General features: G+C 40.1%; 1 protein-coding gene across 1 annotated transcript in view; it reads right to left on the bottom strand.

The window, feature by feature from the left end:
* The window catches only part of LOC119914337 (astrotactin-2-like), a 280,669-nt gene that overhangs the window by 83,706 nt on the left and 170,324 nt on the right, over nt 1–26,639 (bottom strand). Inside the window, exons 11-12 of the mRNA XM_038733584.1 lie at nt 17,521–17,671; nt 2,580–2,746 (exon numbers count right to left, since the gene is read on the bottom strand). Coding sequence (XP_038589512.1) covers nt 2,580–2,746; nt 17,521–17,671 — 318 coding nt within the window. The remainder of the gene's footprint in view (nt 1–2,579; nt 2,747–17,520; nt 17,672–26,639) is intronic.

Below are 26,639 nucleotides of genomic sequence, written 5' to 3'. Positions count from 1 at the left end.
AATAAAATATTATCAATGGAGTAGTGCTGAGGATGAATTTGAGCTTAAAAGTCTGATAGCTTGGGAGGAAAAAGCTGCTTTGCAGTCTGGTGGTGTGGCAGCAGAAACTTCTATATCTCTTCCCAGAAGGCAGCAGGGTGAACGGGCTGTGGCTGGGGTGGGTACTGTCCTTTAGTATCCGTTGGACTCTGCGTAGGCACCTTACCCTCACCAATATCACTGAGGCTCGGGAGATGGGTACCAATAATCTTCTGAGCAGTTCTAATCACCCACTGCAGAGCCCTCTGATCCTGGGCCGTCCCATCCCACTACTTTCATCCTCAAATTGCAAATGTAGAACTAACAAGCAAATATCTTTGCCCTTTTCTTTGACCATCCTGCCACCTGTAGACCACTTACCACCCAACTAAATACACACTATCACACAGTCAGAATATATCCGGGCTGTGCACAAGTATTAATGCAAGGTTGATACTTTATAATAAAAATAAAAAACAATTTGGCTAAATGTTGTAACTTTGGCCAAAATGTCTTTCACATTAGCGAAGCAGTGCACTTGCCATTTTCATTGTGGAGATTGTGGACACAAGCGCTCTGCTGAAAACAATTCCAATAGACAGAATCCAGCAGACCGTGCAAGTAGTCTCAGTTCTCATATTTCCTCTGTCTATCTGCACAATCCTCCCTTACAGATGAGGTTGAGTATCTGATGCTGTTGGCTGGAGCTGAGGTCTGCGCTCATGCGATTGATCAGGTCTCAGCGCCTCAGTGGGAAAGAGGACTCTGCCACTCTTGGCAACACTGTCCTGAAAATGCAGCAGACCTGGTGGAGCAGTGTCTTCCGTGGCATGAAGGCAAAGCCCTTTCCCTTTCTATAAATGTTGGCATCGGGGAAATGGACATTGATGCAAATTGCGTTTTGATGTTTATCAGTTCATACGTGCCTAATATTCTGGAAGAAATTATGCCATCCCACACTGTGGACCTGACATATCTCAAGGAGAATTTGGATATCCTTCACCTCTCAGCCTGCTCCCTCTGTTAAGCTCCCACTTTCCAGAAACCCAAATGTCATCAGGAACTTCACTTAGACAAGTATTCATAGTTTTCTTTGCATTAGTCATTTCAGCACTGGCCTCACAATGGCATATGAAATTAGCAACTTTCAGGGATCAATGTTACTAGATCATCATTTGGTTATCAGATCAGTATCTCCCAATTGGCCAACCTCTTTTCTACACTACAGCCTTGAACTAAAAATCCCCTCTGTAACAATGGCTGCTTCAGTTGTTTTTATTTTTTCAAGTTCCCCCCTGTCCCGGTCTCCAGCCACTTCTCACTTTCCCTAGGCCCATGCATTTCTTAGGAACTCTGGGGCCTGCCATTCTCCATCAATCCACCAGATGCCCTCTGACTTTCTCAACTGTTCCAGTCCCCTGACTCCTAACATCCACTTGCTCAATTGTTCCTCATTCCCCATTTACCTCCCACAGTATTCATACCTGCCCGTCTCCAACTGAAACCTGGAACTTGAACTGGAATCCTGCACCTTTTTCTTGCCCCATTCCTGTTAACCTGTGGATTCTTAGTCACATCTGTTTGGACTTGCACCTCATGCCATTAAGCTTATGTGTTATCATTTTGTCAATCAAATCACTAAACAATTCCAGCCTGATGGGTCCTTTTCAATGTTGTCTCGTACACACCCGATTGACATCCACAAAGATCACAGATGTTAGAAACTGTGCTGCAGTAGTAGCAGAACAATCAGACAGTACAGTTAGCCAGTATGCAGAAGTTTCCTGTCAAGGGATTTCTGCTGTGAAAGCAAATAATACAAACATGCCATTGAGCCATCTTACTTGGTGTATAAGTGTAGAGTTGATATAACAGTGTCGAACATGATTTCTTGCCACACAGGCCCCTTAGTAAAATATTTGGAACTGTTGGAATGCCATAGTGTAAAGCAGTTGGTGACCAGGTGCGTGGCCCTTTTTTCAAATGGAAACTTCCTGTAAATTACTATGCCATGTGACACAATCTAGTTCTAGGGATCAAAAACTGTATCAGCTCAGAGGAAATGACATGAGGAAAAAGGTGCTGAACAAATATATTACTGAATAATGTGCAGGAGTAACGCATGGAAAATTCAAGTAATTCTGCAGAAAAATCATATCCAGTAGATATACTTTAACTACTGATGTAGATACTTCTTGTATTTTTTTCTATTTAAACTGTATACATGAATATATCAAATGATTTATAAAAGCTTGCCATCAGAGTTGGCCTGAAAATACAGCAAGATTGTGACCTGTGGACTAAATGATATTGTAAAACACTTCCTGAAAAGGATGCATATGCACATTAAAACCATCCATTTGTTTTGTAATTTTCTGCAAGAATTCTCATCACATACAGACATTATTTGGTAATTATAAAGTCACTGGTTCTTATTTACCTTTCTATCTCACTTTACTTCCTTAATTTGCCTGAGGAAGAATTTCTTGATTGAGATTTCACTCATGAAGCCTAGTTTATGAAGAAGCTTTTACATTTTTTTCCCTGTTGGTTATTCTCACCCACAAAACATGAGCACATTGCTGGAACTGGGGTCATCTTCGAGGGGCACGAGCTGCTGGAGACACAGCTGTTCACAGCCTCCATTGAAACCATCCGTGCAGTCAATGCCCCTGGAGTAGTCATAGCAACCTGAGCCATCCTTCATTGGCCTCAGCCCCACAGGACACTGCAAGAAAAGAGAGAAAGGAGAGGTGGTGGTGGTGGTAGGGAGATGGAGAGAAAGGCATAAATTAGGGAGAGAGAAGATTAAGGCGCAGAGGTCAGCGTGTGCATTTTAATCGCGATCAAGCAGCACTGAGGAGGCAAAGACGGGAAAGAGGAGGATGTGGAGAACTGGGATTCAAAAGAAGAACTGCAAATGGTGACTACGTTATTTGATAGGATACATAAGACATAGAGGTCCCCTGGTGAAGCTCCATCCTGACAGATGGAAAAGAGTGGCAGGAGACTCCTTTTATTTTTCGTAGGAGATGATTTTCATGGATGTCTATACCCTTCACAGGCCAACAAGGAGTGCAAGCAAGGATAATGAATTTAGTGTATAGGGAGTTGTACGTTCCAGATAAAAGGGGAAAGAATTATATTAAAAGGGTAGTAAAAGAAGGGTGTTGTATTCTAAAAATGGGGACTTTAAAGAACAGAAATCTCAATTTTATGCTCGCAACCTTGAAATGACATTGGGGCACATTGAGACTTCAGACTTATCAGTATTGGTGAAGGCTGGGTTAATTAAAAGCTGTAAGCATCAAGTTACTGACATCAACAGCCTTAATCACAAGGAAATATTTTGTTTTTTAGAGTTTCAGTTAGAGTTCAGATTTAGTTTAACCTTCAGTTTAGCATCAATACCCAGTAACCTCCACACAAAACAAATCAAAGTACATTCACCTGGGCACCATAGACAGAATCTGAAGGGGAACACTGGGTCCAATATTTTAACTTCAGATTGGCTAATTAATATTAAGTTAAAATAATTAACGTGTCTTTGCTGTGACGTGATGTTATACTGTATCCTACTGAGTGATTATATGCTGGAAAAATGCACTTATATACTGTACCACTCACTTGGATGGTAGAGTTGGCTGCAGATACAGTAATACATACTATGAACAGTTATTTTGATTATGGAAAAATGGTCACATGTGACTATTTGACATGTTTTGCCTGCTGGGGCTAGAATCAAACGATCAATCTACACTCTCACTCAGCCACATGCTGAAAATGTGTTGGTTCCAACAATCAACATCACTTTTCTCAGAGCTTCAACTAATGCTGTAATTTCTTTTTGGTGGTGTCTTTGTGTTTATTGATGTAACAGTTCTGTTGGTTTAAAATGAAGACCGTAAGACACTGAGATTATTTCACAGTTTGTAGAGCACTTTCACTGACGGCCACTGTGACTCATCTGTGATTCCTCATTTCCTGTGTGGGATTGGTTGTAGGTGTGTGAGGCATGATGACATCTTGTAAAACGTTGCCTGTAGGTTTTGGTGTATTTCTGAAAATGAAGCAGGCCTACACTTAAACCAGTGTGTTTTAAATACTTGACTTGAATACCCTTGCTGTCGGTGGTCAAATGCCTTCAGATATATCAATTATAGGGAATCACGTGTCTTGCTATTTATGAAAAGCTGACTAACATACCTTAAACTTATTCACTGAATTTGGGGTCATCAGGTTAGAGGGGTAATTACAGGGCGGCGGTGTGCGTACACTATATGTATATTTAATCACTGTGGTCTATACAGTATATAAGGTATGCGCACACTAAAGCACTTGCTGCACCAGCTGCTGGCTTTATATTTGCGGATTGTTAATATCTGCAGTTTGAACATGCCAAGCATTTTACTGTGTGCCTTAACAGAAATAAATAGTTTTAATAGTAAACATGTCAAATATCACATGTTGTCATAGCATTGTTTTGAATGTACAGAATGAACAGTGGTTAAATCCTCTTTTAACAACAGAACTCAAGCAATGGATGTTGAATGTCAGTACATCTTGTTCTGCAAGGTCCGTGAGATAAGCAGTAAACATGATTATGATTTTCCTTTGTAATAAACTTCGGGTCACAAAAGCAATTAAAGGCCTCATTTGGTGGAGTTTAATGAAAGATTATGTAATGCAGGACAGGGAAATTTAGGAGGGAAATCAAATTGGGGAGAAAAAAACAAGTGAAAAGAGGACCAAGCCAGAGCTAAACCATGTGTGAGATATTTGGAAAAGCATTTACGTATTACTGAGGCCATGATAAAAGAAGTATGGATGTTAGCCTAAATGTTGTTGGTTCTAATACATAGTTAGCTGTTTCATTCACCACTTTAAAAGCTACATGAGTTAAGGAGGAAAACATTTTTGTAAAATTTTAAATACTGTGGCACAAATTGTCTGCCACAAATTGTAAGAATAGCTCTGAACTCAATTATAATCTGTTGCTGGGTGCTTAATATTTGTGTGCAATGTTTTCTTATGCTTTCTCCACTTATTTTGGTAGCCTCTCATCGGCAATGAAACTTCAAACTGGCAAGCGCACCACTGCTAAATGTGAAACCTCAAAAGCAATGAATGCCCTCGTAGCAACAGCTGCTCTCCAGTTACCAAGGCTTTTGCGAAAGTCATCAAGCAATACGATTCTAATGCAGGCACGGAACAAACTGGAGAAAGAACAGACAGATGAGCGAAGACAACGCCTTAAGCTTACTAAAATATGTGTTTCGTCATTTGGAAGACCCTGCCCACATACTCACATCAGGCTTCAATTTATAGACGTTTCCCCCCAAAAGGATGAGTTTTTTCTCTCTATTTTATACACTAACAACTGCCAGAGCAATTATGGAAACTGATATATGCTGTTATAAGTCTTTAGTTTTGCCCCAAAGTTATTTGATTATCGACGGCATGATTTATAATCCACCACCAGTAGTGACTCAACTAACAGTAATCAAGGGGCTCTTTTCTTCTTCATAATTAGCCTTCTCATAATGGCAAGATCGTATTATCAAATTAAGAGCACTATCTCATAAGATTGAATGCTGTGGAAATGTTTAAATTAGCATTTTTTGATCTCTTAGAAGAACCGCTCCCAAACACACACAAAAAAGATAAATGTGCAGTAAACGTTAAGCATTGTTCACACGTGTGTTCTGGACAAATTCCCATATGTTCACAATTCAATGAAAAAGCTCCCAAGCCTCAGATCCATTTACTGTATCTCATGAATGTAATGCGAACTTCCTCACCAGGACGAGATTGGAGCCATTCATCACACAGAGGAAGAGCTGTGGGAATAGCTGTCGCAATTCAGAATTGTCATGCAGCCCTTAACGGTTGAATAAAAGGACTTAAGGTTAGACATTAGCGCTGCCCAATAGCTATTTGCTCTTTCTGCTCGGACAACTCTCCAAAGACACAAGAGCTGAGGAGGGAGAGGATTTGCATTTCAGATAAATTCTTTCAGTCAGTTCTTCTGTAGTGATTCTGCGAAAGCAGCACAATAAGAACTGGCCAAGAGATCTGCTACAGCCTTTTGGAACACTTGTCTAAGTAACACAGAAAATACTTTTCTCTCTGAGATGTTGTTACTATAATTACCGGCTTGGCAGCAGATCACTAATTTAAAATACATTCAAAAACCTAAGATCCTGGCAATTGAGTAATTACTTATTATTGAATATATTAAATATTTAAAAGACGCAGCTAAAAAGCCACATTAGTGGTAAGTGTGGGTGTGAGTTTGTGCTTAAGTTCAATCAAATATAATCGATAGCTTCAGTTACTAGATTACATTTGATTGATTGCATGTTCACATATTCTTCTCTCTCTTTTACACCTGTATGTCTGCTTTATCCCTGAGTGTAGGAATATGGCGGCAGCATAAAACACTAAGTGTTGACTATGTATGTGTTCTCTAGGGGCAATTACAAACAGGAATTTTATGACACCATTAAGTACCAGAGTGATGGTAGTTCAATCCTGTTTCTATGTAGCAGATTACAAATATAAGGTAAGCAGGTTTGAAGAAATCAAAGAAAAATGAAAAAAGTATGCATGAAATAGAAAAGCATGTCATCTCCCAACAAATTATATACTGCATATAGATCACTGCCACAAATTAAAGTTCACACATCCTGAATGAATGTTGTTCATTTTCCTAATTACCCATTAGTGTTCCCAGCTTTAATCAGGAACTGAGCATAATGTATTGAAAACTCTCTCTTAATGATCTTGTCAAAATTAGGATGCCAGATGTTCGTTCATCACACATTTCAGAGACAGAAGAGATAGTAAGACAAGTGTCAGTGAACAAGGACTTTACATGCATTACAGTTTATTCTCACTGCAACCTTTATACAACAGAAATTGGTCAGGGAAATGCTCTAAACTACAAATAATCTTTTCATGGATACAAAGTGAACAATATAATGGAGATGTGTGATGAGTCACAAAACAACACACACCAAAAAAGTATTTGAAAGTATTTGAGCACAGCTCTAAATCACACTGACAGGTGGGAGGGGGTGTGGCGAAATCAAATACTCGTAAAGGATATTTGATAGCCTAATCTGGTTTAGAGGTGGCAGAGATGCATGCCCTGCCGCCCCACTGCGGCTCAACTGGGTTAAATTAGGTAGTTGTAGTGCTGCAAGAGCAAAAAACTTGGGAGGATGCAATACAGTCCTCGGTGACAAATACATCTCAACCCAGCTGTTTGTGCATAACATACAGTATATATGGATGAATATACATTAAAAGAATGATTTCATCTTGAGCTTCAGCTTCACACCTCTGCACAGTGAAAAGGTACATTTATGTGCTCAGCTAATCAGATTGAGTCCTTTCTACAATATGAAGACCGGCAGTATTTAAAGGCCACGCTCTTTCTCCTCCACCTTACTTTAGTGGTGAAAATACAACAGATGACTGAGAGTGAAGGATACCTTTTTCTGTGACTCCACCAGACTCTGCTGCTCTCAGCTCAGCTTGATCGCCAAAAGCATTTAAAAGCTGTTGTTATTTACTTTCTTTGATGATGACGACCATAGAGACTTTTTTTCAAAATGTTACTGATGAGTTATGTTTATTTATGTCAGAAAAGCAAATAAAGAAAATATAAACACTGTTACTGGACATACATGTAGTTTATGCAGTATTGTCAAAGTTAACTTATTGATTGAAAGTTGTTGTTTTTTATTGTATTATTTTAATTCATAATATGTATTCATTCTGTGTATTTTCTGAGATTACGTTCTCAGAAAACATTTAAAGAGACAGATGTAGAAATGCACCCACTTTCAGATTTCACTTGAGGTTATTACAAAAATAGCCACAATACACAACAATTTGCTGCAACAGGTGAGCAATAAATATTTTCTGCCCCCCTTCGTATCTCAACCTTGCCACGAAGAATAACAGATACCATCTGTATTTCATGTCAAAACCTACTCAACCTACATTTATTAAATTACTAGAAGGGAGAGGAAATTGAAATACTAATCTTTCTCTGGGTATCTAACCTGTTAGTTGGGAATAAAGCCTGTGTGATTTAATACTCTTTTTTTCATCCATTTAATGTTTGCTAGGTTTGGAACTGAGCCAGGTTGAATTGACTGAAACTGATTCCAATTCAAAAACTTCATTTCTCAAGTAATATATAAAATACTATATACTGCACCCACCCATGAGTGACAATGTGCTGTTAAACATGTAGTTTCTAAAATTAAACTAAAGCACTGCTTCAGTTCTTCACTGATGTTGCTCATTCTTTCCACCCATTCTGTTTCCATCCATAATCAGTGACTGTGCACATTAGATTAGGTAATATTAATAAAATGAATATATAAAATAGCATGTGTTAGTTTTACTTTTTACTGTTACGCTGCAAATACTGTTAAGCTAATATGTCTATCTCAAGGCCTTACTGAAGTGTATTTGTTGCACACAGATCTCAAGTCCCACCCTTAGCTGCAGCAGTGTTATGCGGATCTCTGTGGCACACAATATGACACACTTGATCCAGCATTTAACCATCAGCGACACAGTATAAGGAATTATTACAGTTTGCTTTAATCCATAAAACATTGAAATGCTATGGTAATGGGGTAAACTGAGCTATCTGTGCAGTAGAGCAAAGGGAGTCATGATGCTCACTTGTCAGGAACACGGGACTGTGGGGACATACGGGGGTGGGGTGGTTTAGAAGGATTAGGGGATGTGGGTTTGCACAAAACTTTTGTTTGGGTGGAGTTGCCATTTTTCCTCCCTGCTGACTCTTTATGCAAACCAGAGGCAACCAAGCGGAAATCTGGCTCCACGCTGACAACTCATCATGTAATTCCTGACTTCTGGAGTGTGCCACACATTTTAATAAACTCTTGCATACTGGGACAGTACACAAGCACCTTAAAATGAGATTGGAGATAACAGTCTCTGTCTAATCTCTAAACTCATAAACTACTGGAGTTTGACAGGCCAAAATTAAACTTTTGGGAGGGTGGTTAAAGTTAAAAAATACATCTTTGCCAGCATCCAAACAACTGTACCAGAGATGTCCCTAAAGGGACATCAACTGATGAAGGATATGCTACTAATATCCTACCATCTGCTCAGCCTCTGAGTACTTCCATTAGGAAGACAGATACTGTAGCTGGATACAACAATGTGCCATAAAGAAAAACATTCCACCATTTCCTAAAAGCACAGAAAGCACAGTTTGTTGCAGTCGTCAAACTTAAACTTTAAAAATGGCAAGCTACCAGGAAAATCCACGTTTACAGTGTTTTGAACTTCACCAAGCGGCCCCGGGAGAGTTCACAGAGAGCATCAGTAATACCCCTTTCTCATACAAACACAGAGAATGACACAGCACATTGACCACAGGTTCAGTGAGAATTTGACCATTCATTCCACACCACTGAGTAAATGCTCGATTTTTGCTGTTTGCACAACTCGCATCTGCCCAGTGAAATTCCTGCAATTGTGTTGCAACATAATTAAAAGAGGCCTCTGAATTTCAGTTTTCACAATGCCCATTCAACATGGCAGACAGTGCAGATTAATTTCCTGTCTTTATTCCACCATATAAAAAGTTGATACAACTTAAACTCCAGTTTATAACATCTTTTTTTTTCAAAAGAGATTCATAGAAGAAAATAAGTAAGTAAGTAGGTAACATAATACTTATGGGAAGTAATTGTGTAAGTATGAGTTTGTGTCTGATTGAGCAACATGAGGTAAATTTACAAAGAAGGAAAGATGAGATTTCTGTTGGGTTAATTGAGTTACACATCCGTGTTCCCATAAGGTCTGGCATTTGAATCTATCCACAGAGTTTTCTAGTATATTCTTCTGCAAGAAGGGAATTGTGCATTATCTACATGTATCTAGGCTAAAGTAAGGCTCTACTTGAAAAACTGCCTCATTACCTCTACCTGTCTGATCATGTCAAAGCACAAAATTACAATTTCAGGTCAAATAACTTTTTTGTTTTAAATGCAGCATTACAAATGGATTTAGTAACAAATGTTTTTAAATAATTTTCTTACAAAATAGAGATTTCAAAAATATAACTACCACTACTAACTACACAACTACTTCATGTTTAACTAAAGGATTAACTATCTAACAATATATACTATTCCTTTCTCTGTTCCTTCATTAAGTTATTTAGTCACAACCAGGGTTTGAAATTTTGGTGAAAGAGACATGAGCTCCCCAGAAAACCTCAATGGAGAAAATTAGGGGGAGCTCTAAAATATCGTAGTTTTTGGTGCCATTGGTTTTTTTTTTCCTGTATAAATGTATATTTTCTTGTATATTTAGGTTCCTGAAATAAATATTGGCTAATAGTATAGCATGACTACATTGTTTTAATACATTTATGAGAATTAATACCAAGTTATGAATTTTAATATTCAGAAAACATTAATTCATAAATCTCTCGAGGGGCACCACCCGATATTCTGTTCGCCCAGGGTCTTGGGACTCCCTGAGTAATTATTCACTAGTGATCAGTTAGTTAACAATCGCTCAATTATCTTAAATCAGTCAGTCAATCTCATATCGAAGGGGTAAATTCTCTTGGCAGGGACTTGGAGACAGGCAATACACACACAATTCCTTGATTACAGTGAATTTATTAACTAACTAAGGTGATATAAAAATGCAGTTAAATACATCAAATAAATAAACAATGGCTAAACAATGAGAAGGGGTTATTGTGGGGAGCATTTGACTCATACAGCAGCTAATGAACGCAATTAGATGATACTAACTCGATTAAATTTGTCTAGGAGTTTAAGGACTAAAGATAATGGATTAACAGCTATTGGACATCACTGATCACAGAATGCAGGGTTTTGGTCTTACTGCGTGTCGCTTCTCCCAGCCGGGTTTTGGTCAACGGCCTCACACTGGCTGAGATCCGTGCATTCTCAGTTAGGACTGCTTAAACTTTTAACAAAACAAAACCAAAGAAAATAAAACGCACAGTAGCTGAGGTCGTGGCACTTTGTGTGTGTAGCTTGAAACGAGCAAAGGCTTTTGTTGCGCCGGGCCGAACTCTTAGGGCGTTGCCGGGAGAGGGGGCATGCCGGGCACGTGCCGAAGCGCAGTTGGAGAGTCAGGAACAAGCCGAGGACAAGAGAGAAGAGAGCGAACGACAGCGTGTGTCGCGTTTTTGTTGGTCGGGGCGTGGATCCCAGAAGGCAGTCCTTTGTTTCCCTGAGGGCTTGTTTCCGGCTGAGAAGACTGTCTTCTTAACTTTTAATATGTCTATAAAAAAAAGAAAATCTATTTGCGCTATTGTAATCAAATATCTTCCCACAATCAAACCTCGATTGTCAAATGGTTGTACCGTTCTTAGTTTTAAGCACTCGATAAAAAGGGAAACAATTGTCAGATTATTGGACATGATAAATACCGAGTGACAGGTATTTCAGATGATGGCATGCAATACTTATTTTGTCCACTTGGGGGAGCTCGGGTTACATGAAGATAGCTCTGATTGATCCTAAAACAATCTTCTCAGGAGCTGGGGAATATAGACATTTTTAACCTTAAATTCAAGCTGGAATATTAATCGAGTATAGGATGACATTTCTTATCATCATTTCTAAAGGAGGTGTCAGCAAGTATTGTGAACAAAGCATTGGTTACAAAAACTGAATAAAGTCAGGTGACCTTGCTGAAAATTAAACACTGCAAAATTAACTTGTTTAGATTCTTTTCAACAACAATTAACAACAACAACAACAACATGGTAACATAACTACTCAAATGTAGTGGAGAGACCTAGTCAAGTAACTTTAAAGATTTAATTAAACAAGGTAATGCTTTGAGTCTTGAGGAGACAGCAGTCTTTGTTTACACAAAGAAGTTCAGGGCTGTCACTGGTGTCCTGGAGTTTCTCACACCTGGGCGTGAAAGGAGAATAACCTTTGATGTGAGGTAATTAAACAAAGAGGAAGGTCAGATGCCGTGGTTACGTGTGTGGGGGGCAGTTTAGGGTTTCCTGCCCTCTCTTAAGAAGAGTTTTGATAGGCTGTTCAGGAAAACGCCAATCGCTGGCCAGTTTTCCTTTGTCAGTCTAACAGTCAAGCACCGCCGTTATCTGGCTGCGGTATCAGAGGTGGCAAGTTTTACGATCAACTTCCCAGAAACAGCACTTAGAGAAAGCGACCTTTCACCTTTTCCTTTGGAGTCCCTTCAGCCGTCTGTTGAGTTTCACCCCCTCCTTTTCTTTCTCCCAGAGAGAGAGAGAAAATTTGGAGTAGTCCAAATTTATTTGGTATAAAATGCACAAATCCACACTGTTGGTACACAACAACAGTAAAGCACTCAACATGCTTGTTTATTCACTCATACGAATTTCTAGTCAATATTCTAATAAACACAATGTTGTCTATTGCTGCTGTAGTCATCACTGTGTGGGGGCACATGTTCATAACATGCAACCTGCCATTGCCTGTCCACAGGGCGTTGGCATTTTTATTGTTTCTCTGCAGAGAGCAATTTGAAAAAATATTGCAAAGGTGAATCATTTTTTGCTTCTTTGTTGTCCCAGGATAAATATTATCTGTATGAATTGAAATGTACTGATAGTACAGTTTTACACGTAGTTGGGTGCATTCATGAATGCACGTGTACCTGTACAGTACATTACCACTCCCCTCAAAGGCCAAAGTGTAATTCAAACACATAGCACACACAACCATTAGCACTGAAACCTTTCCAGTAACAACTAACAGTTTCACACAGTTGAAAAAAGTATGTGTGATCATGTAAACAGCAGTCCAGGCTGTAATGTAAACAGCAAAACAATATATTTTTTTACCCAGCACACACTCTAAAAACTAATTCAGGGGACCTTTAGTCATTACTTAAATATATATATATATTGTTGTAAAATAAAAAATCAAGTTCTGAGATACTGTTAGACTTTTTCCTTGTTTTTTGTTATTTTATTGAGCTTGGATTATGTCTATTGATTCAATATACTATCATGACTTATCATGAGTTTAACATTTTCAGTTAATCAAAAAATAATTTAATTTTAAGTTATGTTAACGTAAAATACAATTTGTTGACGTTTAAACGGCCAACAGTTTCCCTCTCTTGCATGTGCGGGCATGTTCAAGGCCAGACGAGGGACTACAGGGCCACAGCTGAAACTCATTAAAGTGTAACATGGTGAATGGTAAGTAATTTTATGCTTAATTACACATATTTGCATACGCTTAGGATTCTGTTGGTGATAGCCTACTGTAACTGAATACCGGAATCTGGAAGTCCTTACTCTGAAATTTGAGTGGCGTTGATAGTACAGTCTGTGTGCCGAGGTAAAGTTAGCTAGTAGCTGTAGCCTGTCACTGATTGAGTAAGCTTAAATGCGGGAGTAATAGGTGGGCAGTTAGCCAGGGAAAAGATCTTGGCAAGCTAACTTAATATGGGATTACCCATTAGCCACTGCTCCGGTTAGCATGTAGGCTGGCTACATTTATAAACTACAAGTACTACCAGCTAGCTGGCTAATGTTAGCTAAACATGATTAGACTATGATTCAGATGAGAAGAAATACTAAAGATAACTCGCTAACACACAACTTAACTCTTGCAGAGATCAACTTAATTATTAAGTTCATGTTACTTAGAAATGTGTTTTATTGTGGCCAAAAAGATTCTTCACCTAACTTAAAACATTATGTTGGATCAACTTAAATACTTGAATTCATGTTGACAATTGTTACTTAGAAATGCGTTTTATTGTGGCCTAAAAGGTAATTCACCATACTCAAAACATTGCTTTGAATAAATGTAATTCTGCCAACAGTCTCAACTTAAAAATTCTAGTGGAAAACGTTAACATATTTTTTTAGAGTGTAGTGCTACTGTAATGTATAACATGACCAACTGGTTTTTGATGAAGTAAGGGATGACACGAAAACACTACCTGTCTAAAATCGCTAATCTGCATTTACAACAGCTGTTGTAATAAGCTGAGGTTAGGAAGCACAAGAATAAACCACCTGTCATCCTCTTCGCCTCAGCAGCAGCGGAAAGGGAACACAGGCAAAAACTAGAATAAGCAATGTCTCCAAAACTTCTGCACTGACTCTGACTAGAACCTAATTCATTGCAAATGCATTTCAACTGTCTTAAGAGTAGCAGACAGCCTTGAGGGACTGACTCTGATAATGGATTTTAATTCCTCCGTGTGGCATGTTGCTGCTCTGTGTTAGCACCCACTCTGACAAGGGTGGTTAAAATAACCCAACCCAAAAAAGTCAGAAAAGAGTATAATACCACTGTGTCTGTGATCCTCAGAGTTAATCTTTGAAGACTAGAAGGCTTTGTCAGTCTCTTTGTCTGCGTATTAATCAGCCGCACACAGAGACGTGAGACTTTTCTGAATCATTTTAAGAGTAATATTTCAGACACCATTTATAACAAAGTTACATCTTTTCAAGATGACAATACCCTTAGGTGAGGTCCAGAGGAAAAAGAAACTTGTATGAGACAGAAGACATGTATGTATGTGTTCTCTCTACTTCTTTTTCCTTTTTCCTTTCTTTATTTAAAGTGGTAAATCCTGGTAGTTATTTAATTTTGTTCTGCCTGCGTTAGTGGTCTGTTGTGGGAAGGAGAAAAAATTTGTGTGGTGTCCTTGTGTGATCGCTTATCCATGTGTGCAAAAACTGTAAATAAAATACACCTCAATATGTTCAGGGGCTTGATGTGGGATAAAGTTTGACAGACAATCCAAATGCTTATTAGCACATACTCATATTCATATTCTATACACACTGTCTACAATGTTCTTTCCACCTCTGGGTCTAATCAGGGTTCATCTTAACAGCATAGGTTTAGTATGAGAAACTGTCTGTTCAATTTTAGTCTGCAGCCCTGAATAGGATGCAAATGCTACTACCACTGTGAAAATGCATAAAACGTGGTTGGGACCACTGTTATGGATGTCACTGTAAATTATTTTACAAATATCAGCTATTTTACACTATGCAAAGCATCTATATAAGCTAACATGACAGAATTTGTATTTACAGTAATACAGGCTTTTTAGTTTAATAAATGCAAACTGGTTAAATTAGGAAAAACTATTTTATATCACAGCACAAAAAGTATGTAGTTGCACTTAATGAATATCATTAATTCAAATATTTATACATTTGCTACATTTGTTGCATTCGCTAAATTGGTGAGAAAAATAAATAATGCCAATTATATATGTCATTCTTTATTGGGAGAATAAACTTAAGCTTTGCAGCCTTTAAAATGTCACAAAACAGACAGAACAAGGCATGAGATGCATGAAATACTTTAATTTGCTACAAGCCACATTTAAATGTGCTATGCAGGGAAGAGTGACACAGTGCACCATTGCTGTTCATGCATATTTTTAATAAATTATCCATATTGTGGGCACTCGGGTGGCACAGCAGAAGAACACCAAACAAATGCAGAGACCTAGGGTTATTATATCATATTACCAGGAACAAAATGATGAACATTATACTGTCAGCAAGTTTGGGGTAAAAGGCAATTACCACTAAATGTAGACAAAAAAACATATCTTAGACATAAAAAACAGCCACAAGCTACTAAATATGTCAAGCGTGGAAATCGTCTTGGTTTTGATGAATGATGGGGAATATGACTCAGGTTTATTAATATGAGGTAGTTGTCATGGTAACACAGTGGGAGGTAAATCGTGGGGGGATGGCTTGCAGAGGGCATGGAAATTATAAGTTGATTTGTATGGCAAAAAGAATGATTAAAAAGTTGCTTGCTGAAAATGTTACAAGCACTATGCCGGTGTTAAGTTTATTATACAAAGTCTATCAGTGCTTGGTGTACATTATTGCTTGACATGTTGTCAGAAATGCCAAGTAGAGTAGTAGCAATCCTGTCTTATTTTAAGTTAAAAGACACAGAAGACAAAAAACCCGAAGAAAATTGCAGTATCAGTGTTTGTCTTTGGTCAACACAAACAACGAAAAGAGCTGTCGATTTATAGCCCCGTCCAAGCTCTTAATGACACACCAAACCATCCTCCAGCAATTCAGATGGCTCATCAATTTAATTACTTTACAACCCATGCCCGCCCCATGCTGTCAAAAGCCTGGCATTTGAAGTTTCCAGTCACCCTGTGCTTGTAAATATGCCAGGAGAAAACCTCTTTTGCTGTGCTGTTTACAATGTTACATCTAAAATTAAACTAAGGTTTATTAGTAGCATTACTGTTTTTGTCACTGGACCAGTTATATATTTATATAGTCTAGTTATTTTGTGAGCCCCATCATAGTCATTACAGTGAAATGATACACCTCAAATTGTTAATCTTTCTCGTGTATTCCCTAAATTTCAAATGGTGTAAGTTACAGTGGGTTCACAGAGTGGCACATATACCTTAAACAGACTACAGCAGTATCATGCTGTCAAAGCTTAAGTCTATGTACAATGACACTAGGGCACACACTACAACAGTGAATCATAAATGCTTCTAACCGCAGGTCCCATAGTGTCCATACATACACTAAAGGGCATACAGTAACACCAAAGCACACTAATTATGGCTGTAAACAGCACAAAATATTATAGATTGCTTGGAAATATCACAAAGTAATGCGTGCACCAGAGCAGATGGCAGGCACATTTAATGAGTGGTGTTATCTTGGGAAAGAAACATTAAAAAGAGGTGATTATGTAAATGAAGATTTTTTTTAATGTATACCATGTATCACTTCAATGCTTAATCAGTCTTTAATCTGCAAAATCCTGCAATGACTACTAAGCAGCACAAGCACTGGTCATTATTTTAAACTTAATTAATATGTTGGCAGAGTTATTTTACGTTTATTGTTTTGAGGAAATTGGCTATTGTTTGTCACTTTTTCCTGAGTTTTCCAGTGTACCCGAGCTTGAATGCTAGCAGGCCCTGACAGCATGCATCTGTAGCTCCTGTCTGTCTAACCAGACTAAAGGCTTAAATCCAGCATTACTAGTGTGGATCTGGTCTGTTGCCCCACTGTGATCAGTTGTCAACACCCTCTGAGCTATGATAGCTAGTTAGCTACAGCTCAGCACCAGTTCAGCAGGGAGCAGACCTGAATGGTAACTGTAACTACAAGGCTTTTTATCAGTAGGTCTATCACCTGCAAGCACACTTGTCACACATGCACACACGCGCACAAACCCAACAGCAATTTACTGTACATTTGTTTACTATATATTTTCTAATTCTAAACTAAACAATTAAATGGTAAATAAAGAATGTATAAACACTGGGCTTTTATTAACACAGGTGTATTTAATTATTCTCAGATCAACCATGGTTGAAACCATAAAAAATACTGTAAAATTTACCACATGTACGTGTTCATGTCAGCGTGTCATCTAGAAACAAAACCAGCACATGGCTTACACTTACCATGCAGCCGGATGAGTCCAGCTGCCTGTCAGACACACATTTGAAGTTCTTCTTGCAGCCACCATTGTCTTTGGAGCAGTCACGGACAGGCCCGAAAGATGCCAATAGGTCTTCTACTGTTTCAAAGTAAGTGGACATCATGGCCTCTTCCCTGGAATGGAAGAAAAAATGGTAAAACAAGACAATATGCAATTGCACATGTTTTCATAGTATAAATAAGGGCACACCAGTGAAAAATAATGCTTCAACAGCTGAACATAATCCTTCCCTGCTTTGAAAGCAGTCTCTCATAACCTCGCTGTTTCTAGTGCAATTAAGAAGCTATTCATGCTTGCACATAATGTAGGAAAATTGCAGCATTTTGGTAGCTTTTACCCTTCCACCTGCAATTAATGACTACTTGTTGGCAAGTCTTTTTTTTTTTTTCGTAAAAGGGTATGAAAGTCAGCTTAATGCATACTAACAATAACAAAGCTGTTATTGTATACAGGAAAAGTTGGGTTTATTTTTGACATGACAGGTTTCCTCTGTGAGCTGTAGTTTCATTTTGTGACTGGCAAAAGCAAATAGTAGTTTAAAATAGATGAAACCTAGGGCAACATCTTTTTAAAATCAGATGTCTTAAAAGTTTCACTTGAGTGATGCGTGCAGGGGTTCAATGCTGGTTCATGGTGGGTAATGTGTGGGACTAATCGGTGCATTGGCATTAATTGGACGTGTTTGTCACAGCGTGTTGATGAAGAGCCTAGGGAATTGGCATTCTCCATCCATAAACTCTCAGGACTATTCCAAGGCCAAATCATTCAAGCCTGCCCTGGCAATGTTGATGGAGGCAGCAGAAGAACAAAAAAGGAAAAGCACAGACAAATGTATGCATACACACAGAGAGATAAACAGAGGCAATCAGAGGTAAACAGAAGCATAAAATAAATATATTTCTCCTTTCTTTACTTAAAATTTAACACAAAATATTTTATTTATGCATTTAATTTTATTGTAGAACTCCATAGAGGGCTAGATGCCTAGATGTGCCTGTATTTTATTAGCTCTGCATAATAATAATAAAACTTTATTCAAGTTTATTGTTTATTTACACAGAAATTAGCAATAGATTTATAACAACAAAAAGTCTACAGCCATGATAGCAGCTCTTTGAGGCTGTACACTTAGGTACAGCAAGGCTTCGAGCTATTTGCTATTTGAATTGAATTAATTAAAATGCCAATGTTTTGCAGGCAATGTTTATTGTGTGTCTTAGATCAGCATGTTAGTATGCTAAAATCCAGCCAGATCACCACCACCATGATCGCCAAAGTTATTGCAACTCATCCTGGGAGGGACATGAATGTCTGTACCAAATTTCATGGCTATCCATCCAATAATTGTTAAAACATTTCACTCAAAACCACACATGTCAACCTTGTGGTAGTGCTATAGGGGAAGTCAGGGGATTACCAAAGTGATTAGGCTTTGTCCTCTGGGGATCACGAATATCTGTCCAAAGTTTCATGGCAATCCATCATGGCACTAGTTTTTGAGAGGACAGAGAGGACAGATATTTCATTCTAGACCAAAATTCAGTTGAGATTAGGATTAAGTCTGTTTAGAGAGCAATTGATCTGTATACAGTATAGTACGTTTGTGTGTGTGTGTGTGTGTGTGTGTGTGTGTGTCAGAGATGGGGACTCGAGTGTGAGACTCGGAGTCGAGTCCGACTTAAGTCGCACACACAGTGACTTCAGACTCGAGGTACGGGAGGCCAGAGGGAATGATCACAAACCGTTCATAGCGCTTAGTGACACAACCCGCACCGGACAGGGAGAGGGGCGGTGGAGCGTACAGGGCTAGGAGATCGTGGAGCGACCGGCCCGCAGTGGACGGTCGGTCATCGTTCCCTCTGGCTGGATGAAGTCTGACGCTCCGCATGATCCATGATGATAGAGAAATACAGAGATTGTCAATAAAGCATGCTGTCAACCCAAAATATCACAAAGGCTAAAGAGCCTCGCCACAGGCGCACTAGAGGGTATCGCTGTCCTTTCGCGAAAAAATGTGTAAGTAATACCTCCACTCCTTGAAAGACTTCTTTGGCAGCTCTGCAATTTCTGCGTCCTCATGAACACTCATGAAAAGGGACGTTTGATTTATTTTTTTTCTCCCGTTATGTGGATAGTTCAAGAACCAGTACGCAAGTAACGTGATGTTCTATCTCACACAGGCTCTGCCCTCTACTGGACTCTATGGGTACTACCTCCTCCAATCACAAGTCAGCACTTGCCCACTGAAATTTTATCATGCACGTAGCTGACCAATAGGACGTCGCTACTGATATGTGCGTGATGTATAAATAGCAGTGTCCCTACTGCCTCAGCATCCTTTTTCTTCAGCAAACGGCTAACTGCTCACTGAATTCACCACCTCCACGGATGGAGTCGCCACTTCTAGAAAATTATCTTTGCACCCGGGCAAGGTGACCCATGTCCTGCCCGGACGAGTCCAGGCCCCCCCGTCAGCCAACCTGCGGCTGGGGAAGGGAGCATTATGGAGGGAGAGAGGCTTGCTGACGCTGCCACAATCCCCCGTCTGGTGTTCAAGATGTCATTGTTTTACATGTGCTGCTTGTGTAAAACTATGGTAAGGCTTTTGAGAATGTGGAAACCGTTTTTTGAATAAAACATGTTAATTACATTCCTCAAATTGCTAAGCTAACTTCTCTCCTCAAAGAGCTAACGTTAACTCTTGGGGTGAGGCTAAGGGTTCGCCCTGCGGCCTTGTGTTCATGAAGCCACTGTTCTAACATGTGCTGCTTGTGTGTACACTGTGGCGATGCCTGTGAATGTTAAACTGTTTGTGAGAAACTCATTACATTCAAGTGCTAATTCCCCACCACCAACCCCATCCCATTGAACTAGCCGTGTTGAACGCGCCGCTGCGCTCACTGACGCTAAGCTAGTGGTTTGCCCCGCAGCCGTCAGAACCGAGTAGCGTGACCGCCGAGTCCGCGCGGCCATAATGGTCCGCTTCTACGACATGATAGCCGAGAAACGAGCTGTTCTTACCGTGGAAACTGGGCAATGCAGCAGTGCACTGTAAAGGCTGATTTATACTCCTGTGTAGGGTCTACGTGCGTACTTACGCCGTAGGCTACGCACATAGCCATGCATTTTATACTTGTGCGTACTTGTAGGTGTGTCCGTCATTCTGCAATTACACCCCCAAACGCTAGATGGCAGTAGCACTACAACGTCCATTGTGTTGACTTTTGCCGGCCGAGCAGGCTAACTTCCGGTTTAGCGCTCCACTAACGTAAATGGGGGTGAAATTGTATACGTGCGGCTGGTGTAGCCTTTTCAAATGTTACCGACCGAATGAATCACATTCTGATAGCGAAACGAATCATTTCGCTCGGGTTGCGATGGTCAAATATATTGATTCACTGTGTTACAGCCGCAGTTTTGGCCGCTACTAAAAGTTACTTCAAAGCACGAGATACTTCCGGTCCACTCGGAGGCATTGCGAGGCTACCCAGCCGTCCAATCACAGAGCTTACGGTCCGCGTCGACTTGACATGTAGTTACATTTTAGAGGAGGTGCACGTCAGGCGACGGCGTAGGCTACGGGGCTACGCAGAGGCTACGCCGTCGATTTGACGCAGAAGTATAAATTAGCCTTAACTCTGCATTCCCATGGCGCCCACGAGGACTCGCACGGGCACGTTGCTAGCTCACCGGCGGTGAAAGCGTGTTACATAAACAGACACGCTGCCCTGCCGACATCTCTTTCCCCGAGCAGTCACAGCGCAGCTAGGCAAGTCCGCTATAGCCGGAGAGAGAGAGCCAAAGTCAGGTCTCTCTCGTTATAGTGGGACGAAAGAGATCACTTGTAGCGCCTGTTGCAGCAGGCGAGGCTGTCTACCCTGCCGCTGCTTCACATGGAAGCTGTGAGCTTGAGGCTGACATCAACACCGGGGGACATGTCATCCACAGTCACACAGACTGTGGTGCGTTAAAGGCCCGGTCGGCCTTTTCGATTGCAGCCCTTGGAAAAAGTCTAAGCCTTATTATTTATATAAAAAAAAAAAAAGAAGGGTGACAGAGGGACAGAGGCTGATGCACACCACCAGACCTCCTCCCTCCGTTATGTGTCAAGCACGCATTTATTTGTGTTTCATGTGTTGCTTGTGTACACAATGAAAATGCTGTGAATGTTCAACTGATTAAATATAGTACATTCCTAAAGAGCATTCTCCTTCTTCCCACCGAACCCCCTCCATCTTTGGCTCGGTGCATAACGTGCTTCAGTCTCCACAAAACTGCATGTTCACCGACTCTAAGCTAATGATCCGACCTACAGCCCACACTGCTCCCCTTGCTAAGCTCGAGAGAGACAGTGGGAGGGCCCGGGCCTTTGCTGCGCTATTCAAACCACTGGGACAGAAGCCCATGTCCCACGTCGCTCTCCTGGTGGCATCCAAGTGAGACGGATGCCACCAGGAGAGCGAGAGACCCACCCTTAGCGATTTGTGTACATTCCATTCGGAAGTGTGGAAGTGTCCACGACCCTTTTTCAGCGGGGTGTGTGTCGAAGAGATCTGCACAATGGCATCTTGGCCCTTACTGTGCCCATTTATGCGGGCTCCTTCTCGGGATCCAGCTCGCAAGTGTGACCTAGGATCTGAAAAGTGAGGATCTGGTGACTACAGGGTGTAGAGGGGGAACATACACTGGCAGTGCCTGACGTTCTAGTGAGAAGTCAGGGCAGTGCAGGTGTTAATGGTCAGGCCAAGCCCCTATCGGTCCAGCGACCTTCTCAGGGGTGTCCCACCATTCTGTCACTAGGTGAAGTGGTGGTCGGGGCTTTGGCCGGCCTGTAGCCGACCGGGTTGGTGTGGTGGACTTTGGCTTTTCGCGGCTAGGGCGGACACGGGCTCCACCCACTGTACCCATAGAGTCCAGTAGAGGGTGGAGTCTGTGTGAGATAGAACAAAGGTTACGATATGGTAACACTAGTTCTATAACACAGGCGGAGCCCTCTACCGATGAGCCCTGCCGCTCTGACAGTGTCTGCTGAAGAGGCGGTCGGATGCTGAGGCAGTAGGGACACTGCTATTTATACGTCACGTATGTATAAGTAGCGACGTCCTATTGGTCGGCTACGTGCACGATAAAATTTCAGTGGGCAAATGCGTGCGTGTGATTGGAGGAGGTAGTACCCATAGAGTCCAGTAGAGGGCTCCACCTGTGCTTATAGAACTAGGGTTACCATATCGAAACCTTCGATTTTGTTATTAGTAACTGTAATGTGATTACTTAAGTTATCAACAGTAATGCGTTGCATTACTGCGTTACAGACAAAAGTATTCTGATTACAGTAACGCCTTACTTTGTAACTGCTTCTGACTACACCAAATAGTTTTTAAAAAAGGTCTGTCCTTAGGCATTTATTAGTTTCTGACTATGATGGGGGGAACAGATTTCCCCAAAACTACTGTATCTCTGAACTCTCACGCATGTAGGCTAATCTATGTGATCTCCTTTTAATAACTAATGCAATAAGTAAAGTAATATTGTTTCACTTCCATTCACTGAGCCTCCCCTGAAACTGTTTAGAGCCCCCCTATGGAGACCTGCCTCACACTTTATAAACCCCTGATTTAATTTAACTATCAAGATGTACAGTATGTGTACAGGACAGAGCTGTAACCTGTCAACTTAATGCTGATCTTTTCCTCCGCTAACTTTCACTCTCCCTCACATTCCCTCGTCCTTAGAAGAATGAGGAGAGGGAGACAGCCATGAGTTGAGTGTTACCGTAGCTTACTGAAAATCATTAACCATCGTGTGAAATTTCAGTAGCGGCGCTCATTCATTAAGCAGTGACAGTAAGCTTCAAATACGTTGGTAGTTACTGTTTTTAACCAAGCCGTAAGTTCTATTGCTTTCAAGCAAGTGTCGCTTAGGTTGTAGCCTACTTCTACACAGCTGAAGAATAAATCAGTTTTATATCTGTGGTACAATCCGAAAGAGACTCGCGGAAATAACACGACAGCTGCATGTTGGTCTTCGTAGTCGTAACACAGCATTTATATATATTATATTTGGACTAGCGAAAGAAAGAATTACAACACCACAAGAGGAAAAACCACTCTAAAGTGCTGTGGGAACATTAGAGGTAGCGTTACATGGACGTTGGAAAATTAAGACCTGTTTAAAATTATTTAAGACCTAGAACACAAACTTCAGCGAATTTAAAACTTTTTAAGGCCTTAAATTCTGATTTTGAAATTTAAGACTTTTTAAGACTTTTTTAGACTCCACAGAAACCCTGATAAACTTTGGCTTTAAAACTTCATACAACAAGACCCAAACAAAGAAGCTCTGACGAAAAATAGGTTAGTAACCTGAGGTTAGTAAACATGTTTAACTCAGTATTCGCCATCTAACGCAAGCCTGCTTCTTGCTTTAGCTACGACTTACGGGAGGTTAACTCTGACTTTTGGTCGTTATAAAAAGATAAATGAGCATTTGTTTACTTGCCAAACTTGTGGTAGTTTAACATAAGCATTGGCTGCCATCACATTAATTATTAACGGTGGCTGCAAACAGGTTACAGGTTATTGTTGATCATGTAACATTACAGTTTTATTTAGTTATAACGTTACACTGGTTTGAGAGTCTGGGGGATGTGTTGACTTATAGTAGTTTATAAACAGTGATTATTTGTAGACGCATTGTACATTAGGCTACTTGGTTGTGCTCTTTAAGTGAAAAACAGGTTACAGTTAAGGAATTCCTTATAGCTAAACAGTATTATAAACAACCTGGATTGAACGCAGCAGGTGATACAACATTCATTATAACCACGAGTGACTTGAGACTTGGACACTTGGACTCAGTGATTGTGAGCATCTCTGGTGTGCGTGTGTGTCAGTCACTAAATAAATCCCATGTTGGATAGGTCAGATGTTAGCCATGAACAAGAAATAAAAAAACTACTAAACATAAAGAAATCTATTATTTCCAAATGCTGGATCTTTGCTGCCTGGATCCAGACCTTTTCAATCCACCCACTCCACCGAGTTGACTGATTCTGGTCTCACATCATGACATGAAACAACAGTTTCTCTGCTGAAAAGGCAAGCAATCCAATAAGCGCCGTGGGGGGACTAACGATCAGCCAATCACCATCATGGGTGGGACCAACGCCATTGTTATGCTGTTGTCAAACTGTGTGCTGGAACCAAAGAGGAGTAATAACAACAATGGCAACCGCTGTAGACAAGATAGACGCTGCTATAAAGGCTATTGATTAAAAGTGGGTAGTTTGTTTCTGTTTCTTCTGCTCCACTCTTAACCCCCTCTACACATCAGTGTCGACTTAAAATTAAGTTGGCCTCTGCCACGGAAATCGGTTGGAGGCAATGTCAGACTCAAGATGGAAGGGGAGTGCACCGAGATGACAATTCTGTCTGATATCAGAAAGGATCTTTGTGCTCTCTTCTAAGAAATATCAACTTGACCAATACTGTACTGCTCAGCTGCTTGATCACAGCATGCTCAGCCATACCTATACAATGAGTTCTGCATGCCGGCTGTTAGATTCACTAAAGGGGTAAACAACCCCTGTGTTTCTTTGCAAAGAAACTAAAGCACTGCCTCTTGCAATGAGACCACAGTGTGCTGTGAGGGAGACTTGACTCAAACACAAACGGCAACAGGATCTTGAATGATGGGAAGGCAGATGCCCTGCTGAGCAAGGAGGATTTTGGAGTACTGTCATTGTCACTGTTTGTGTGCGTCTTTGTCTCTCTGTACTTGTGTGCTTATGTGGCAACTCAAAGAAGAGACTGAAAATAGGGCCAGTGAACCAATAATATACATTGATATTGCTGTTAATTTGCTTAAAATGTCCCCGAGAAACCTCTTCTCAAAGTGGATATAAAACATCACAAAGTGATGAAACATTTATCTGGCAAAGTTTCTTCAGTGAGCAAAGATGATAAAGTGAACTCTTACTGACTCAGTATTCACTGTTAAATATTTTTTTCAAGAAAATAATTGTATATTGTGACCTTGTGATTGGCTTCAGACAAAGATGAAAGGAAAAGCATTAAAATTTATCAAACGGTAGGAATGCTCTGTGCACAGCATTGACAAAAACCATTAAAAAATTAATATCTTATTAATATAAGAGGGATGTATTGCAAAATATGTGGACAGACATTGTCTCCCTACCTGTTAAATTACAAAATGCTTAAATTACAAAGTCCCCCCCCCCCTTTTTCATAGTGTGTGTGTAATCAGTATTGGGAATGCTCACTTTGTTTTGGACCAGAGATTCTTCTCATTTTAAATATTCAGATTTATGGGACGTCAGCCCATAATTGGCACATCTTCCTTGTGTGAGCTGTGAAGTATTACCTCTCAATGACAGCACATTGGAACTGTCCCCTTTGTAAAATCAAACCTTTCCTGACACATTGCTATGCAGGTAGACAATCAGTCACTGTCACAAACTCTGAATATAAAAAAATATATATATATGTCTTCCAAAAGAACCCAGACAAGTAACCAGTCCAAAATGTGGCTATTGTTCTATTTGATTAATTAAGTAATGCACTGTTTTTTATGGGTTTTTTTGTAATTGATTTGAGCATTCATTCATATCTGGATATGAATGACCTGCGTTAATAAACTAAACAGGAAAAACTGTGTTTTAGAATGATTGCCTATTGACAACAAGAGTATATAAATACTATTTACAATTACAATATATTCATCATATTAGATCAGGCCCTTTGTTTAACTAATACTATTAGAATGGAGAATGTGATTAAATATACTACAATATTTTAAGATAATAAAAATGTCACCTTCTCTTTGCAGTAGATAAAGAAACATTTGATGGTCCCTAATAGAAACTGGTGATGTGGTTATGGCAGACACATTATGCATTAGTAGTGTTGATGTCACCCAGTAATTCCCAGAACTCAAGATCGATGCACTAATGCATGCCTCCAAACAATTTTTTTCCTGGCAATATTTTACAGTTTACTGTTTTGGCCACATGAGCAGCTCTGCTGTAGTCAAGCAGATACATGACTTCCTTAAGGCAAAATA

This window comes from Micropterus salmoides, unplaced genomic scaffold (assembly GCF_014851395.1).
Source record: "Micropterus salmoides isolate LMB-PRFRI ecotype aquatic unplaced genomic scaffold, ASM1485139v1 Ms_hic_scaffold_20, whole genome shotgun sequence".
In the NCBI taxonomy this organism is placed as follows: Eukaryota; Metazoa; Chordata; class Actinopteri; order Centrarchiformes; family Centrarchidae; genus Micropterus; species Micropterus salmoides.
The sequence above is the reverse complement of the archived record's forward strand: the minus strand, read 5'-3'. Positions and strand labels throughout refer to the sequence as shown.